Source organism: Lathamus discolor, chromosome 5, assembly GCF_037157495.1.
Source record: "Lathamus discolor isolate bLatDis1 chromosome 5, bLatDis1.hap1, whole genome shotgun sequence".
In the NCBI taxonomy this organism is placed as follows: Eukaryota; Metazoa; Chordata; class Aves; order Psittaciformes; family Psittacidae; genus Lathamus; species Lathamus discolor.
In genome coordinates, this window is record NC_088888.1 from 97,347,867 (window position 1) to 97,366,916 (window position 19,050).

The 19,050-nt window shown below is 41.5% G+C and overlaps 1 protein-coding gene across 6 annotated transcripts in view; it reads left to right on the forward strand.

The window, feature by feature from the left end:
* Window positions 1–8,354, forward strand: part of LPIN1 (lipin 1) — a 52,261-nt gene extending 43,907 nt beyond the window's left edge. For all 6 annotated transcript variants that reach the window (XM_065681642.1, XM_065681643.1, XM_065681638.1 and 3 more), the window contains 3 exons: window positions 1,105–1,219; window positions 3,571–3,674; window positions 4,835–8,354. In XM_065681642.1, the coding sequence (XP_065537714.1) occupies window positions 1,105–1,219; window positions 3,571–3,674; window positions 4,835–5,000 (385 nt within the window). In that variant the 3' untranslated portion in view covers window positions 5,001–8,354. The remainder of the gene's footprint in view (window positions 1–1,104; window positions 1,220–3,570; window positions 3,675–4,834) is intronic.
* The last annotated feature ends 10,696 nt before the right edge of the window (window positions 8,355–19,050 follow it).

Below are 19,050 nucleotides of genomic sequence, written 5' to 3' on the forward strand. Positions count from 1 at the left end.
TATGCTGCTTAGACTGATTAAATAATAAATGCAGGGTAGTTACTGTTATCTTATGCTCCTCATATCTAGAAATACATTTAAAGTGATACTCTCTGTGGTATCTTGGTTAGACTAAAAAAACCCCGTTTTTTGGTATACACTGCTGTAGCTGCTGTGATGTGTGGGCAATAAATGACTTCATTGTTATCCATAGATTTAATCATTGTGGTTTTGAGGCTCTGAGATCAGCTGTATATGAGACTGAGGAAAGATGGTTTTGTTCCTTTTTCTCACATTCTCAAACTTTGATTTATACATGGAGCTGCTGTTCCAAAGGCCTGTTTTACTCCTATGAAGCTTCTGCACTATTCACATCTTCCTTGACATATGTGTTGGTACTAGGAAGTGGGATTCTAAGCTGCTTAAGCACTTTTGTGTCATGCTGGCATCTTCCTATGTTATGGGAACTCCAGACTCTGCCACCTGTTCAGTCTCCTTGCCAAGGGAAGCTGTTGTGGAAGGGCTTTTGCCCAGAGATGAGAACTCCTCTGTTCATTAATGAATTCTACATTCTGTAAGGAGCAACTGAAGAGAAACAGAAGATTCCGTTATTCAATTAGCAGTGGTGGAGGACCCTGACTGTAGAAGTGTCTTAACAGGCAGAGGAGCTTCTAGCACATATGGTAATGGCAATCCATTTAAAAAACTAAAAAAAAAAAAAAAAAAAAAAAAAAAGAAAAAGCTATGCACAGTGAAGGCTAATAAAATCTATGAATCATTCTGCAGTTCTCAGGAAGCAGGTTACTTGATGACAATTTGTTTCATAAGGCTTTATTTAGCAGCTACTCCTGTAATCAACCATCCTTGCTCAGCAGCCATCTTTACAACAAAGGTTTAAACAGAAGTTCCCTTGTTTCAAAGCATTTATTTACTGTGCCATTGCATAAGCTTGGAGATGCTGTTTTGTCTTTGCAGACACTGTGATTTCCAAATGAAGATCATTGGAGAAGGGTGGGGACTCTTTAGGAGTATCCAGCTAGGTGGAAACATTTAATAAAGAAAATAAAATGTTTTGTGCTGTATTTCATGTGTACTTATTGAGCCTCCCTTTTTCTATCACTTCAGGGAGGTTATAGAAAAGAAGCCAGAAAAATTTAAAGTTCAATGTTTGACAGACATCAAAAACTTGTTTTATCCTAACACAGAACCCTTTTATGCTGCTTTTGGAAACAGACCTGCTGTAAGTAATACCTGAATTTATTTCTATTGCAAAGAACAGAAAGTTTGCTGTTATTTCATGGTTCTGTTGAGGCTAGAAGTTTTAAATGGGAGTTGAGATATTTTATTAGGCCCTGCATGAAGGGAAATACCAAGGTTCTCCTTAAAGATCTTGCAATGGAGGATGCAATCAGAGATGGAAGAGCAGCAAAGTGACTACATTATATTTAGCTAGCAGTTAAGCTTGTCTGAAAACACTGATCTCATTTTAATCCATACTGATACAGTGTCAGATACATGTGAACAGACAGAACATCTTTCAGATGCGTGTTGGTCGGACTTACACTTCAAACTCTTAAGTATGCTCAACTTGCATGTTCTACTGAAATCAAAAGGTTTTACTTTGCATAGAAAGTGAAATGTTTCACATGGAGAGGGGAAGACAGATCTCCTTCAGCCATTTGCAGGTTGTATAATTGGGCTATAGGCTTTTCTTAGTCCTGTTCTAGCCCCAGAATTATTTTACTTATACAGAAAAGGAAAGACTCAGGGGCTAGGGCAAAGACAGCAACCTTGGCATGTGATTATCCCTTCTTATAAATTGTTAGCATGATCCAAGAGTCTGTTTTGACACAGGCAGCTAGCAGTCTTCCAGACAATTCCTGGGTATGATTGCTGTGTTAGGTTGTGGCACAGATTCTTCCCAGTGGATTTTTGATATAGCCATGTTGGGGTGCATGTGTATGTGAAGTTGTGGAGGGTTGTTTGTTTGGTTATGGGGTTTGGGTGTTTTTTTTGAAGGGAGTAGTATAGAGATCTTCATAACATTGTCAAAGTGTCAAGAGACTTTCAAGTCTGACAGTGGGCGCTCTCACTGTTTAGTTTATTAGTGTAGGTGCCTAAGGAAGGATAAAGGCTTTGATTCACTGGAAATCTTTGAAAGCATCTTGTTTTCATAAGGAGATATTTAGAATATCTGCTTCTTCAGATGTTTACTGTTTCATTGGACACCTAAGTTTAGATGCTTACTACATTAGGTAGTGGGTCCTTTATTTGTGTCCAGGAGCTCCACAGAGCACTTAGTACTTCAGCTCTGTATTGTCAGGTAATAGTTCCTGTCGAAACTGGTATGTGGTGTAATAACTTGTAACAAGAAACCTGGCAACACCTTTGTGGTGTTTATGGCTAAGGACCATTGGCATACTGTTTGGGTGTATCCACTCTGCCCTGAAAGCTAAACACAATTAACTGTATGCCTCTGTCCTGGCCATGCCATTAGATCTGAAGAGCATGGTTGTTCATCCTTCCTATTTCCTAGTATGATTAGCCAGAGAACACTCCAGTTGGTTACATTGTTCTTTAGTTGGTGCAGAGAAATGGGACACACGTGGAGAGTGAAATTTCAATACTCATGGACTTTACTGGCGTAACCAGTGCATGGGCTTCCAGGATTCTTGAAATGACTGCTGTCAACTTTTGTTCAGTTCTTTAATTTTTTTGGAGCAGTCTTCATAGAGATAAAAATAATCTTTGTATCTTCATTAACGTTCCAGTCTTCCACCACCTCAGCTTTTTTAACCGTGATTTAGATGACTAAAATGGAAGCTTGTTTTTGCTCTGATCATCTGGATGTTATTTTCATCTTTGCTTTTGTCAAGCTTTTCTTCAGACCAGATCAACTTACTCATTGCTTTCCTTAGAAGTAAGAAATGCTTCTAAGAAATTCAAATTGCTAACTATACTTCCCAGAGTTGCATCTGCATTACCTGCTGGGGCTCACAGCTGCTATTTTGGCATGTGTTCCTTGATTTCTGTTCTTTTCCCTTTGCTCTGACATGGTGTCAATACATGCCACAAATCCAAACTCAGGAGCCAAGAGATGTTTCCAGGAGTTTTAATGTAGACACAGTTGTCTTGACTTGCCTTCGTTTGTAAGACCAAGGCTACAAATCGCTGTTTTATGTGTCATTTATGTTTTAACCACTGTACATTGTTGCAAGATACTCAGTGCAATGCACTCAGGTTATATTATCTGAAAGCAAAATGAAAGTGCAAATGCTTTTACGCTAAATATCGTTAGTTTTTTATTGAATGTTATTTCTGTGTCAAGAGAAGTTACTGAAAAAATGAACATGGTTTTGATCAATAGTTTAAACTGAACTGGCAAACTCCTTACGTAACTGCAAATTGTTCCATGGGTATTTGTTATACTGACCTCTTTTGTAACATAATGGAGAATTACACATACACAATAGCTAGCTAAATTTATTACCAATACTATGCAAATATGTTCTTCTGTGTAATATATTCCAGCAAGAATAAACCTTATTGTGCAAAGGCAGTGTCATGATTTATTTTTTCTTTTCTCTTTAGGATGTTTATTCATACAAACAGGTGGGGGTTTCTTTAAACAGGATATTTACAGTTAACCCCAAAGGAGAACTTATACAAGAGCATGCAAAGACAAACATCTCATCGTAAGTAATCTCTTATACCTAACACCTTATTGACTAAATTAATGTGCTAATTTATGACTCAAGTTGGCCAAAGATGCATTTGATTTTACTAATAACAGATTCCTTAGGAACAAAACATTAAAATTTTTTTAATAAAATACAGACTTTCCACTTTCCTTCGCTTTAACGGAAGGAAAAAAAGTTTTGTCAGAAACACTGACAAAAAAAAAAGTAATTTAATGTATTCCATCTACCTTAATCATGTGAAGGAATTATCAGTGTACAGTTTAGTCTGCATAAAAATCATAGAATCATATCATAGAATGGTTTGGATTGGAGGAGACCCTAAAGGTCATCTAGTTCCACCTCCCCTTCCGTAGGCAGGGGCACCTTCCAGTAGATCAGGTGGCTCAAAGCCCCATCCAGCCTGGCCTTAAACATGTCCAGGGATGGGGCATCCACAACTTCTCTGGGCAACCTGTTCCAGTGCCTTACCACCCTCTTAGTGAAGAATTTTTCTTAATATCTAATCTAAATCTACCCTCTTTCATCTTAAAGCTATTCCCCTTTGTCCAGTTACTACATGTCCTTGTAAATTTCACTCTCCAGATTTCTTGTAGGACCCCTTTAGGTAGCTAGTTTCCTGAAACTATCTACCTTTTCATGGTCTTTTCAAAATGTCTCTGTCCTGGAGCTCCTATCTAGAAGGGCCTGAAAATCTAAAAATAAGGCTAAGGGCTTCTAGCACAATGCTTAGCCACACTAGTGCCTAACATTAAATGGAACACTAAACAGAAATGGGTTTTAGTAATGTTAAATGTGTCTGGTGTATAAACCAGAAATATAATTGATTCAGCAGGGAGCTGCTTGAGCCAAGCTGGATAGAAATGGAGAAGGAAGATATAGAGCAAGATATAGGGCTTGAATAGTTTAGCAGGTGATCTGGGTGGAAAAGGGTATCTGTTTCTTAGTAGGTAAGTATCGTTGCTTAGAATGAATGGATTTTTTTATCAGAACTGGGAATCCTCTCTGGAAACTAGACAGTAAATTGAGTTCAGTTTTCTTCATTTGAGGAGGGTGACTTGTTCATGTAAGAGTAGCCATTCCTTAGTGGTTGGGGACTTAGGAAAATTCAGAGATCTTAAATGGTTCAGCATTCTTTTTATTTGTTTATTTTCCAGCTATGTGAGACTATGTGAAGTGGTAGATCACATTTTTCCTTTGCTAAAACGAAGCCATTCTTCAGACTTCCCTTGTTCTGATACCTACAGCCAGTTCACCTACTGGAGAGAACCTCCACTACCTTTTGAAACTCAGGATGAACATCCACCTTCAACAACCACTTAACTTCATCTCCAAACTGCTGGCCTCAGCTCAGACAATGAGTTAGCTTGTACTGAAAGGCCACCACTTGGCTTTTGCTGTTGACAGTTCAGCTGGAATCTGTGATGTTGTGAGCATTGTATTTATTTTGCTTTGAGCAAATTAGAAATGCATTTTTTTCACATTTCCAGATGACAAGAAGGAGTCTTACTACGAACAGGAGTTGTGTTTCTGGCTCCTCATCCAGCTTCTCAAATTGTGCCATACAGTTTCAGTATTTGAGGTCAAATAAAAATGAAGTGGTGTTGGAGTTGCAGTTAAACATACCAAAAGTTTGTAAAGTGGTTCTGTATCTTCTCTGCAACACTGAAATCATCTTCCATCTCATCAGAACCCCTGCAAGTAAGGGAGCTGAAGGTGCTCACCATTCCTGACATCATCTGGTGACACGGACTGGGATTACAATCAGTATGTCAAAATTCCTTTCTCTGAGGGAACAAGTGATTCTTCCTCTTTCCCCTTACTTGTCCAACAGCTGTTTGAGTTAATTACTAGATCCTCAGCTGTTGTAAATCAGTGTAGCTATCAAAGCCAATTGAGCTATGTTGATTGATTTATTCCAGCCTGTTGTTTTAACATGGTAACACTTTTCTGAGGAAATAAATCATGTGTAGTCTAAAGAGAAAGCAAATGAAATAAGATAGCTGGATTCTGGCAGTCTTTCTTAATCTGAGAAGTACCATGCTTCAAGAATAGCTATTTGGACTAAGGTAAGTGTGCAAGTGGAAGATACAGGCTTCTGTGCATAGTGCCTATTTTAGTGAAGTCAGTGATTTTTCAGTAGAGTCATCTTGCAGAATGTGCTGAGGTTCAAGATTATTACTGAGCCAAGAGCACTGAGGATTTTGTCAAAATAGAATAGTTTTATTTGAAACATTATTTTGGCTAAAATGTGAAATTTGATGCTGGTGAATGATGCATCTCAGGTTTTTACTGTATGGAATTTTTTTGTTTTACGTCATAAATAATGGATACTTTTAGTGCAATTTACTCTCTTGTAAGATAATGAAATATTTTTTCTGGGTTTTTTTTTTTTCCCCTTGTTTGACCAGACACAAGCTGTAGATACTGTGTTTGCTACCTGCTTTTGACAGCCTTAAGACTTTAACTGTGCATGCTAAAAGCAATACTGCAGATCAGTTGATAATGTTTTCCAAATGGTCTGCCTTTCCACAATGCGGTACTTTACTTAAAATGTAGACATCAAGTGACCATATGCCAAATGATTCTCAAATGTGCTTGTAGCTGGGAAAAAAACTTTTTTCTTTTCTCCTTTTAAAGTATATTTAAAAGTCTGAAACACTGAAAATGGCATCATGGGATTCTTTATGTTATATTTCAGTATGGCTAAACAGTGGTTTACAGGCTGTGGTCTCTGCCAGCTTGTCATCTGTGAGGCTATGGTACATGTTTTGCAGCTGCTTTGTAGTGTTTTCAGTTAAGAGTTTAATAATAGGAAGGCAGAATGGTCCAGGAGAAATTTTAAGATGTGATTGTGGTTGGTTAGCACCCAGAAGATTGGCAACAGCTGCTCTGTATCACATTTGTTCTGTTTCAACAAATTCTGGGTTTGCATGTCAAGAGTGATAGCAACGTAGGTAACAATGGAAATTTTGTAATAGGGGTTTTCTAACTTTCAATGCTGCACTTTATCTGTGATGTCAGGGGCCAATTCGTGATTTCTCTGTGCCTTCAATAGTACTGGATATAAGTGCAATCCTGTATACAGCTGCAGTGTGCAGTGGTGAGCTCTCTTCAAGTCTTCCTTTCCTCATGAATGTTGCTGCTTCAGGCAGGATGCATGCCCACTTTGGAGATACCAGGATTAGATAAACACGAAGAGGAAGAAATGCATGTCTAACAACCCATACTTGATCATGCCCTCTTGAAAGTTTAAGGAAAATGCAAATATCTCAAAGATGGAAGAAATGTGGTATGGATTTTCTGATAGACAATCAGTAGTGACTGCAGGTTGCCAAACTGGTTGCATATCTAAATATAGCCACACTTTCCTTTAAGTATCTATTAATACATGTAATTAGTGATTGAATAAGTGGATGAATATATTAACTGCATCATATTTCTATTCAGTTTTAGTGAAGGCGTATTTCAATCCATTCATTTTGCAAAATAAAACCAAACCAACCCTTCTCTTTGGAGAGAGGCTGTCAGTTCTATGGTAGATAACATCTGTTTTCCTAAGGTACCATATATAGTAGCTTCCACCAGAAAAGACGGTGCCTGAAAGTTCTCCACAATTAAAGCCTGTGATGTATTTATTTATAACTTACTAAATAACTAATCCAGGGTTGTTTTTTGCCATTAGTATTTCAAACCACATGATAGTGCAAATGGGTGGTCATTTTAATTCAGTCAGACTTGCAGGTGCGGTGCAGTGCTGGTACAATAACCCTGAGACATTGTGGAATCTCTGTCATGGTGTTTTTCAAGACTTGGTTAAACAGAGTTATGTCTGACTTGATCTAGTGTTGGCAATCATCTGCTTCAAGAATGAAGTTGGACTGGATGACCTCCAGGGGTCCCTTTTGACCAACATTTCTGTGATTCTGTGAGGTTAAATGCTTTACTTCTGACATACTGTATACCCCTTTGTATCTGAAAGTTGAAATATAGCTGAACAGTGAAATGAGTGCGTGTTTCTATAATATTTATAAAATCTGCTCACTGGACATGAAAAAGTTTTGGCTTGCTATAAACATCACTATGCTTTTTCAGAGGATATAAGATCTTTTGATTTGGTAGTGGAACAATTTTATGCATGGTATTTAAACTGCTTTATTAATTCATGTAGAAGAAAAAGGGATGGTTTAATAAATTCTTACTCTTTCTGTGAAAGAAAAAAAAAAATCAGCCTTGCTTGCAGTGTAAGGCTGGTTTCTGTAACAGACTATTTGGCTAACATAAATACGCAGACACATTAAATCACAGTATATTCTATGTATACAATACACATGAACTAGAATGTGCAGCAGTTAGGAGTGAGTAATGTTTATTTTCTTGAAGCTGATGACCATACTCCTCCAGCTGTGTCATGTGAGGGGAAGAATACCATACTTGTTATATTAGCTAGGTTGAAGATAAAATCTTGCTGCTGTAATTTAGGGAGGGAGGAGAAAGAGGTTATTGGATATTTTTTTATTTGTAGACATGATTATTCAAAGCCTATTTATATATAGTATTTACTCTATATATGTATACGCTACTGCAATGATGGAAATCATTTTAACACCTCATTTTGATCCGCTGAATGCAACAAGGGTAGAAATATGTATTCTAATAAAGGCAAATACAATTTTTTCCCTGACTTCTCTATTTTTCTGCATGCTTTTGGTAAGGGCGGAGTGCTCTTGCAGAACTGCTGAAACTCTGTAAAGCATGGCTTTTCTAGCTCCTGTCTCAGTTGCCTGCCTCTTCTCAGGGCTAGCCTGTGTTACTTACAGCACTTGCAAAACTTTTGCTGTTCAGCTACCACCGCATTTGACCCAGAGCCCTTTCAAGTGGAAAGAGTTTATTGAGGAAACCAGGGCCAGGATCTGGGCTCTGGCTGTTCTGGGGTATGGGAACAGCACCTCGGAGCCAAGGGCAGCCAGATGGGAGCTGGAGCAAACTGGACCAGTCTGGAATCCTACCCCAGCCCAGAACTGTTTTGAATCTTCCTTTTGTCTAATTCGTAGTGTGACCTAAGGAAAAAGTAGCCATCTGTTTTGAATGGGAATGTTGTCATTCATGGCAGTGAGACCAGATAGTTTGGTGGAGTGTTTTCTATTTTTCTTTCTCCTACTCTTTGACATTGCCCGTCTGCTGGTGCATTACCCTTTCCTCCTGGCCCTGAGAACGCAGCGCTGCCTTTTGCTCCCTCTGCCGGGTTTGCTGAGCAAACACTGCAGCGTGGTGATACTGCAAGGCTTGTGTTAGCTGGTAAGAAAACAGAGATGTTTGGGGTTGATAAGGCGCAGCGGCAGCTCAAGTTCTGTGTTAAAAATACAAGAGCAGCCGTATTTGGGCAGCCTGCAGTCGCTGCTTCTTCAATCTTCTCTATTTTCTGTACGTCTCTGGCTTGTATAAACATTTACACTGGGAGCTCTAGAGACAGGCTTTGAAATGAAGGTGCCTTTTTAATTAAAAGTCAGAGAAATGGTGCTTTTGCATCAGTAAACCAAACTTTATAAGGACATATTCATTGCTTCTGGAATAGCCCATTAACACTAGAAGTAGAAAAGTCTGAGGGAGCAAGCTGCCTGGGGAGCAAAGACCATAAAGTTGTTGGGTTGGGTTTTTTTGATGCCATGGGGATTATTCCCAAAATACATCAGTAAATTTTTCAATATAAATAAATAGTTTTCATTCATTATACATTGCACATGCCATCAAGTACCTCAGGACAGTTCATTGCAAGAGGCAGAAGACTGCTGGTGCTAAGAGCTAGTGCCTTAAAAATATAAAGTAATACAGCTTTCAACTCTTCTGTGAATGCATGAAAGGGTGAAACCTGGAGGGAGTTCTTGGTGTGGGGCTGTTTTGGGGTTGGTTTCAGTATTGTTTTTTTCTTTTCAAGAAAGTCCACCAAAGTATGGTGGTGAAGGGGTTGTACACACAGAGACACAACCTCAAGTAGTCCTAACTCTTTTGCTTGCAGTAAAATCCAGCCCCTCATTTCTGTAACATGTTGAAGATATGTGAAGAAAGGGCTAATTATAAGTGGGAGATGGAAGACTGGCTCTAAAGAAAACCCAGCAGTGGTGCAGAGGAATTAGGGCTGCTGGATGCGCTGGGGAAGAGATCTTCATGAAGACCTTTCCAGCCATTGTGATGTGAGGGACAAAAATAAAAGAAAAATGAGAAATGGGTTTTCTAGGAGGAACTAGAGAAAGGGAATAAAAACAGAGCAAAGAGCTAAAGCACAGCTTCTTCTTTCCACCTCTGTACCTAGGTGGTACCAGGTCAAGCACTGAGATCTCCCTTCTCCCTCTTAAGCAGTCTTGCCTTATCTCCTATGTGTCTGCATTGCACAGGAGAGGTGAGAAAGCCATTTTGGTTTCGTTTACGAAACGAGAGAATAACATTGACCAAAAGGAAATCTATGCCCAAGTGTCCTAGGGGTACTGCTAACAGCAAAGCAAAGTTGCAATTACAGCTAAATTTTAAGCTTAGGTAAGGACTAGGGCTTCTTTATTTTTTCATGAACTTTGGAAACAAAGCTCTCACCTGCAGGATATACACCTCTATTGTACCATCCTTTCAATAAGGCTTGCTTTGGAAAATAAATATAGACATAATTTATCAGCCTATTTAGATATGTGCTTAAATCACCCCTCCCTGCACTGAAACATATGCATATTCTGAACCACTTCGCTGGAATAAGCCAACTAATGCCAAGGGAACTGTGTACCAAGGAGATACTGTTTCCGAGCTGAAGAATTGATCTGGCTTTTCTAATGGTTATCCTTGGACTGGTTTTTAGCCTCCAGCACTGTCAGGTGTCCTGCCTGCTGCCAGCAATCTATTTATTGATACAGGAAATCCATTTTGCCTTGCCTTGCTTTTAATGAGTTTTGCAAGCAAGTGGCCCCTTCCTGTGACTCATTCTGTGTTTTCTGAGCGGGAGATTGTGGTTTTAAGTTTCACATTGGAAAGTAACCGCTGTGTCTGCTTTCCTTGTCTCCTGGAATCTCAACAAGAGGAATACATTTTGGAACAAAGAAATGTAAATGGAGTAGAACAGTTCACGTTTCTTTGCAGAATTGTATAAACATCCTTCTATACAGGACAGTTAAAAGGACTAGTGCAAAGTGAAAATAGGTCAAGCTTTAGAATAACAACTTTATCTTAGAACATCACTGTTAACACAGGCAAAAAAGACATTTTCCCTGACATCTCAGTGTGTGTTGGCCCTTTGATTTATAGCCAATAAATATCCAAAAATTAAACTGTGGAGGCCTTTCTCTGATCTTACTGATGCAGGAACAGCTCTATTGGCATCTGGTTGGCTGCTCAGGTACACACAGCTCCAACTGTGACATGAAGGGTGAGCAGTGAGTGCTACGGATTTCCATCCAATTCCTGGTCCCTCTCATCCCTTTAGGATACTGGAGGCAAAGAGGTTCGAGGTGCAGATGTATTTGTTTCTGACTTTTGCCAAAAATATGGTGGCGGAAGGAGAGGGTTAAGGTAAGCTTGGACCGTTAGCCCTGAAAACTAAGTTTTATGTTAAAAGCAGCCATAAATACATCAAAACCAATGACCAGGACAGTTTCCATTCCCCATTTGTAGACACAGCTATTTATATGTCAGGCTCAGTGGCTATGTCTGCACAGATAAATCGCTGCCCAGTGAAGGGCAGGAACCAACCGTTCTAGGGCCCCCTTGCCAACTGGCATGCTTTGGCCAGTGTCCAGCTGCCTGCCTGCCACGTTGGGGTAAGCACTGGTCTCTGCTGACCCTCACACTGTGCTTGCACATTGCCTGGGGGCCACTGGCTGGCCTGGCCCAGGACCATGCGGGGGACCATGGAGGCAGCATACTGGATAGCTGGTGTGTGCCACAGCCTGGGTTTGCACCCTGCTGGTTCGCTGACGTGTCCATGCTTTACCTGGGAAGAGCCGGCTCTGGGTCCTGGGTCCAGGCCATAGCTCTTTTCCCTGCATGTGACCAAGCTGGCTGGGTAAGATATTGGTGCCTCTGCTTCCACAGGTTTTGGGATGAGCTGGGATCTCCCTATCGGCTTGAGAAGGCCCTTCAGTTCTTGTGTAGTTCACCTCTATCTCAAGAGGAGGCACTCTCTGGTCCTCAACTGCTTTCACCTCTGTGCAATATTAAAGCATGGTAGCACAGGCTTCTTAGAGGCAAAGTGGGAATGGGGGTGCACAGAGGATCATACCTGAGAGAAAATAAACACCTTGGGAAAGCAGGAATTCAGCAGATCGTGTTAAAAAGGTGACCTTCCAGTTACACATCTCAACTGTCAAGTTTGAGCTGGCAGAGACAACAAGTGAAAGGGAAAATTGTGAGGCTTAGAAACTGAAGCAGCTTTTCTGGAAAATTACTGAGACGAAAGAAAGAGTGGCACCCAATATTGCCATGCTTACTCTCCTGAAGGGATACTGATATCACGTGAAAATACAATGCCCTGTATTGTGGACTTAATTTCCGATCCATGTGCTGTGTGAATGGAAGGAACATGGTAAATGTCTTTATTTCTCAAAGTATGATGGGGTGGGGTGGTTTTGGGGGGGGGGGGGGAGGGGGGTAGCTGTTTGTTTTATATTGGTAACAGATTGTATTGAAACACAGTGACTTAGGGAGCAGTTCAGCTGTTCCCATCCTGTCACCTTCTAAAGCACTCCCTGCACAACCTGAGAGCCCGCACAAGTGTTACACCTTCCTGCAAGGCTCATTTCTTCTGCCTGTCTGGTCTGCTCCTCTGCACATGCCATTGGCGTGGGATCACTTCCATTTTCTTTGGGCCTAGTAAATTCTTGTAAACCAAGGCTGTGGTTTCATGGGTGACTGATCTGATCGACTGGTTTGTTATCGCCTAAAGCACAAGGTCACGCTCCCTGTCTCCTCCTTTGCTCCTCCTCATTCTTCACCCCACACCCTCAAGTACTCCCAGGATGGTTTTGTTCTGCATTAGTGAGTTAAGTGGGCTCTGCAGGAAGCAGGACCTTATGCTTTTGTCCATGTCCCATGAAAGTGCAACCTGTGTTTTACTATGTCCTCTCCATCCTACACCTGACCTCTTTGTTCTTATAGTGATAGTCATATAATTGTGGGCAGACCTTTTAAAGTGACATGCCTGGTGTCTATCAGTGAATGTGAGAGCATGGCTGTAACCACATCCAGATGAGACTGTGAACAGTGACGTACCACAAGTAAGGAAATCACAGGATCAAAACCATCTGCCCGAGATGGAAGGACTGATCGGGAAGCAAAAACCTGGCCCCAAGTTAGGAACAGGATCCAGCCCATGCCCTGCCACAGACATCTTGTGTTGGCTGAGGTGAATCCTTCAATGTTCTTTGTGCCTCAGTTCTCTGAGCACAAAATGGGGATGATGGCAGTTCTCTCTCCCAGCCATGCCCTGAAGATGAGGCTTTAACACATATGAGATGCTATGATAGGAAACAGGGGCACTAAATTGGTGTTAGTTATTGTAAGAGAGTAGTATATACCAGGGCATCCTGGTTTTTGTGGGCTAAGTCCAAACAGGGAATCTGCTCTTGGGGTCACTGCACAATGTTTGTTTGCTTGCTGGTTATGTCCCAGGTAATATTGCAATGCGAGTCTAAATCCTTCAGCCGTGTATCCAGTTTGTAATTTAAGCCTGCATAATTTTATCTCTGCTTGCTTACACCCACTGTCTCCTGGTTTACACAGGCCATAGCTGGTTTCTGTGAGAGTTGCCGCATTGATTGATATGCGAAACAGGAAGGTAGGATGTTTTAATGTGGAACGGTATTTAGAGAGATGCAGCATCTGTGTCTAAAGTGAGAGATAGTTACAGGGTTAGACAAGTAGGCCATCAATTACCGGAGACTGAGGTTAGGACCATCTGGCTGTTTGAAACAACACCAGGTGTTAGCAGAAGCAAATTTCCTGTGTTGCGACATCGGAGGAGGGCAGCAGGCAAGGAGCAGCCTTGCAGAGCAAATCTGAGCCATGAAGGAGCCCGCTTCTCCTTTCCCCTTTTAGTACTCTCTTGTGGGAAAAATAGCGCTCAGGGAGCCTGACACACCTGTGTCTCCTGGTTGTGCCTCCCGGGGCTGCTCGGGGGGGTGTTCTCAGCCAGGGATGGGGACCCCTCCTATGGGGTGGGCTTAGCAGGATTTGTACCCACAGAGCCAGCTTAGCCAGCTCTTGGCTTTTAGTCCCAGCTGCATCCTGACGCTTGTTGATGCACCTGAGCACCAGCATCCTGCTTTGTACACATACAGGGTCCTCTTGAAGCTCTCCTACTGCCTGACACACACTACAAGGTGTCTCTAGTCACATGCAGCCTTGCCTCAGTTTCCCTCCCCACCCTGAACTGCCTCCGTCAGCGAAGGGAGAGGCAGCCAAGGGTGGGCTTGTTGCTGGTGGAGAGAGTCAAGAGGTGCAGAAGGATGGCCATCACCCACAGTCTGCTCAGGAGAGAAGCAGGCATTTACAGCCATTTTCAGCCATTCAGGGCTGCTGGGCCATATTTTTTAATAGACCCTGGCTTGGTGTATGCAAAAAATATTGCTGCATCACCCCTGTGTGTATGGTTGAATCTGAGCAAGCCTCTCATATGCAAGTTATGCTGCTTCAGATTTTCTCATGTATACATGACAATAATAATTATTATTTGCATTAAAAAGAGAAATGAACCATAATGCTGAAATTCATCCAATGTAAAAGTTATGCTGATATAAACGTCAGGAAACAATCGCATCTCCCACTAAAGTTGTTCTTACCATACTCAGCTGTAAGTGTAGCTAAGACTTGATGAAGGCTCTGGTAAAGGCAATTTCCGAGGCAAGACCCGCAGCTCAGCAATGTCCTCTCACAGCAAGCAGGAAGGAGGATAAAAATTAGACAAATGCAATCTCAGTAACTGGCAGCAGAATCTGAGATCAGTATTTTACTGGTTTCTAGTTCTATCACTGAGAAACAGCTCTCAGGTTTATTTTAAACTTTAATTATTACACGTTAATTATCTCACCATAGAGGGAAAAGCCTTTGATTTGGTTAGAAATGCTGAACTTACATGAATTCCCCAATATAACACTGAATTTAGGGAACACAGCAAAGGTTGCTAAGTGACAGTGATGCAGTTCTGTATCAGAGCACTTCCAAAGCCCTACTGCAGGGAAGAAAATGAAATAGCTGGGGGCTCTGGCATTTGGGCAGGGTGGGGAGGCTAAAGGGCTCTAGCTCATAAGCAAGCCTGTGCCTATGTATTTTAGCTACCTATAAAATGCAGGCTGGCTTTCAGAAACTCTGGGTACTTACAACATCCACTGAATAATGGCAGTGGTGTGGTGTCCAGCTCACTGCTATCCAGGTACTCATGTGAAAGGGGATATATAGGCGTTAGCTTTGGCTGGATTTGAAAACATGGGTTATTATGCCAATCAGAAGGGCTCACACCGTTCATTAAAATGCAGCAAGATGAGTGTTGACTCAGGGATAACATTTCCAAAATGTATCTGTGACAAACACAGAAGCGGAGTTTTGGCTAATGTGAATTTCTAAACATTGCCTTTTGAGAGAGAGCGTCCAGCAGGGAATTCTGCAGGTAACAGCATCAACCATGCCCTGAAAATAATGTTCTGATTGCAGTTCTTCATTAGAAAAAAAATAAAAATGGAAGATTTCAGCTGTCTGGTCCAATTAGCTGCCTGCTGATTTACCTGTGAAACTGATAGGTATGTATTAGGGATAACCACATGCATGACCTTCCATAGTGGTAAGCAAACACTTAATAAATTCAAGAGGTATAAGCACATAGCCAAATAAAACCATTGCCTATTTTCAGGAGTGGGGTAATAATTTTTACGTTCCTTTTTTTGAGAAATATTTTGTCGTATGTGACTCTTTCATATTTTGCATTTAGGGATTAAAAAGTATTTTAATGGTGAGCTACTAATGTATTGTAGTCATTAACTCCTTAAAATGCATTTTAAAGATTTTATGTGACAATTTGTCAGGTGTGGGCTTGTTTTTTTTTATCTGGAATCATTTTACATTAAAAGAAAATCTTATTTGCAAAGCAAATGAAACTCCATCTTCTAAAACTAGGTAAAAATGAGACAGAGACTCGGTTTGACTGCTAAATGAATATATAAAGCTAACACATAACCACAGAATTCTAAGGTTGGGTTAGGAAGAAAATAGCCAGAAAACTGCATTGACTGCATCTATCCAGCCATTCGCTTTGGTGTTTTGGATGGATTATTGCCTTTTACATATTTCTCTCTTCTTTTGCATCCATTCCTCTCTCCTTTCCTGGAGACTTGTACTCGCATTTCAAATTGTGCTCTTTTCCTGAATGATTTATTCTTACCTTCCTTAAGACTTGCCTGTTTTGCGTGCCAGTCTCAGGGTCTGTCTCTATTGCAGGCGACTATGAGATAGGGTTGCATCAGGCCTGCTCCTGCCTCTGTGCTCATCTGCTTCTCTGTTGCCAGGAGGCTAGGCTGTAGGGTTGTAGCAGGAGCAAAATGATAGCAGCTGGTGGCACCAAGGCTGTCTGCAAAGGTTTCACAAGGACTCACTTTATTTATTAACCTCTTGAAAACTGCTGGAGCTGCCCTACCTAAATCAACCTTCAGCCTACCCAGTCCAGCAACCTGTTTTAGCTAGGAGTAATGATGCAATGGGCTTGTGCAGAAAAGCTGTGTAACATCACTTACAAAAATACTTATAAAGTGACCTTTATAAGGGCCTCATATAGGAGCCAGATGACTGGTTCCATTTGCAGCTCTAGCCTGGCTTTGCACATACTTTCTACCCCACGTAAGAGTGTTTAGAAAACTTGGCCTCAGGCAGCAAAAATGTTGTGGTGAGAGAAGTACTGCTCAGCACAGCTTAAGCTCAGTCTGGGGCTTATCTAAGCTGCAAGGTGATGGATCGGGCATGGACCTGCTGCACTAGATGAAATATGGTCCTGCTTGGGCAACCACCATTGCTTCGGCTTTTCTGTATCACAGCTGAGTGCTGCTGCGTGCTGGCCATGCAAGGTTGAAACTGTTGAATATGAAAAGCCAGACCCATATGCCAAATGGCTCCTCTGCTTGATCAGGACGGTGCAGGCATGTGGTAGCTCATCTGGCAGCAGGTTGCTCCATGGTAAAACAAGCCTGGCCATGAGGCTGGCACGCCCTGAGTGAGTCTGCTCCTGCAGCCAAACTGCTGGTGCCCCAGTACATACCCCAGGATATTTAAATGCCTCAGGCTGAGAGCAGTGATGCTGAGGATGATTTTGGCCCCTTGGCTGTTGAGTCAATTCCTGTGCCTTATGGGCCATGAGGTTGTTTCAGGCACAGCCCTGAGTAAACACCTATACAAACCACTTTGCAAGTGGTCCTGGGTGACACCTTGCAACCAGCTCCCCTGCATTTTTGCTCTGCAGAACAGGATAGAAAACCTGATGCTGGGATCTGCAATACAACCTCCTTCCCTTTGACTTTGTGGAGGAGGATCCCAAAGAAACCAGAGAAGGAAATAATATCACAACTGTCTTTGATCTGATTGAGAAATGCATTCTCAAGAATAATATGTGAGAAAGGCATCAGAATTCTTGCCCGCTTAAAATTTCCCATTGTCTTCTAAGCAGCAAATACTTTGGTGTATAGTTTGTTTAGCCGGATTCTTTTGCTATGATGGTCTGTCTACACTGACTAAATTCTTGTACTAATGGCTCCACGATGCTGCATTTAAAGATTATAATACATTTATAGCCCACTGATAAAAAAAAAAAAAGCTGTATAAAAGCCAGGTATTAGCTATTATTAAATAAAAATAATTTACAGCTTACCAGAGTCACAGTGAATGGGATTGACTCACTCATAGGCTTTAGGACATTTTTTTCTAGTCTTTGTTTTACGAGACTGTGCATGAAGGATGTTAGCTCAGTTGGAGATTTTCTCTTTTACCCAATGCCAAGGTTTTCAGAAGTGACTAATGACTTTGGGTGCCTAACTGGAAACATTGTAATAACGCCTGAATTTCAGAATGGCTGAGCACCCATCATCTGAAATTTAAGTCCTTTTATGGTTGTTTAAATTCAGCTCTCAGGACTAAGATCCTCTAATTCATCAGGAGCTCTTCAAAAGCTTGGAAGTTATGGAAATATATTTAAAAATTTAAGATGCAATTTCCTCCTTAAAAGCCTCCCCATACCCAATTTTCCATGTCCTAATATATGTGGAATGAGCAAAAAGAAATTGGCAATTATTGAGCGCAATATGCTTTGATTTTATGATAAAGAAAACATTGTGTTCAATTCTTTACTACAGCGTGGTAGCCCTGCTTTTCTGATAAATCGTAACATCCATAACCTTGTTTTTAAAGAGCATTGTGTCAGTTTTCTAGACCTTCAGCACAAATCAATGAAATGGTTGTGGGAGCTCAGTCTGTGTTTTGCAGCGGTGGACACAGCTCTGTTGTCAGTATATAGGGAGGAATGATTCACAGGCAGTAGCAAGCACAAAAGGCTTGGGACACCTGGGGATGAAAGTCCCAGGCAGACTGGCAGTACTCTTTGTTTCGTAGACTTTCTGGTGCTGTGCTGCCACAACCCCTGGTTACTTAGTGGATGTTAGTATTATCTTTCACTAACATTGCCTTTCCAGATACCGAGTCAGATCTTTGATGTCACCTGGTGCAAGCTACCATCAGTTAAATGATGCCATTTGACACCAGGTGGGCTTAGTATTTCATTGCTCACTGGGAGGTGAAGCCTTTGCTTAGATAGCTGGAGAGCGATGGCTGATTATCTCATAAAAGTCAGCTATTGCATCAGGCACAGAATAGGAGGAAGTTAGTCTCTTAAATGAATTGTAACTGGAAGCTTTTAGTCTGTCTGGCCAGGCTGTTACCCACAGCTTAGATTAGATCTGATCTTTTTATGCTTCGCTACAGGTTTGCTTTGATTGTCTCCCCGTTTTCCAATAAACACTGTAAGAGACCACTGGGCAATTACTGAAGAAGTCCCTGGGAACTGTTCCCAGCAAGTCTGATCCGCGCCATACAAGGTATAAGGCACTTGCCCAGGATCACATACTCCCAGATACCCAGGGCACACGGATGGCTGTTCCCAGAAGTGTATGCCAAGAAGCAAGTTAGCGAGGGGCATGGGAACAGCCTTGTGACGCAGCCAGGACAGCGGTGGGAGACTGAGGGCTGCAGCTGGAGTGTGAGAAATGAAGCAGTGTGTTTGGTTTTCAAGTGAGAAACCCGGATTCTTTAAAGCACACTGGGCACCACCGAGCACCCAGTTTTACAGAGACAGTGCTACACAGAGGTGCTG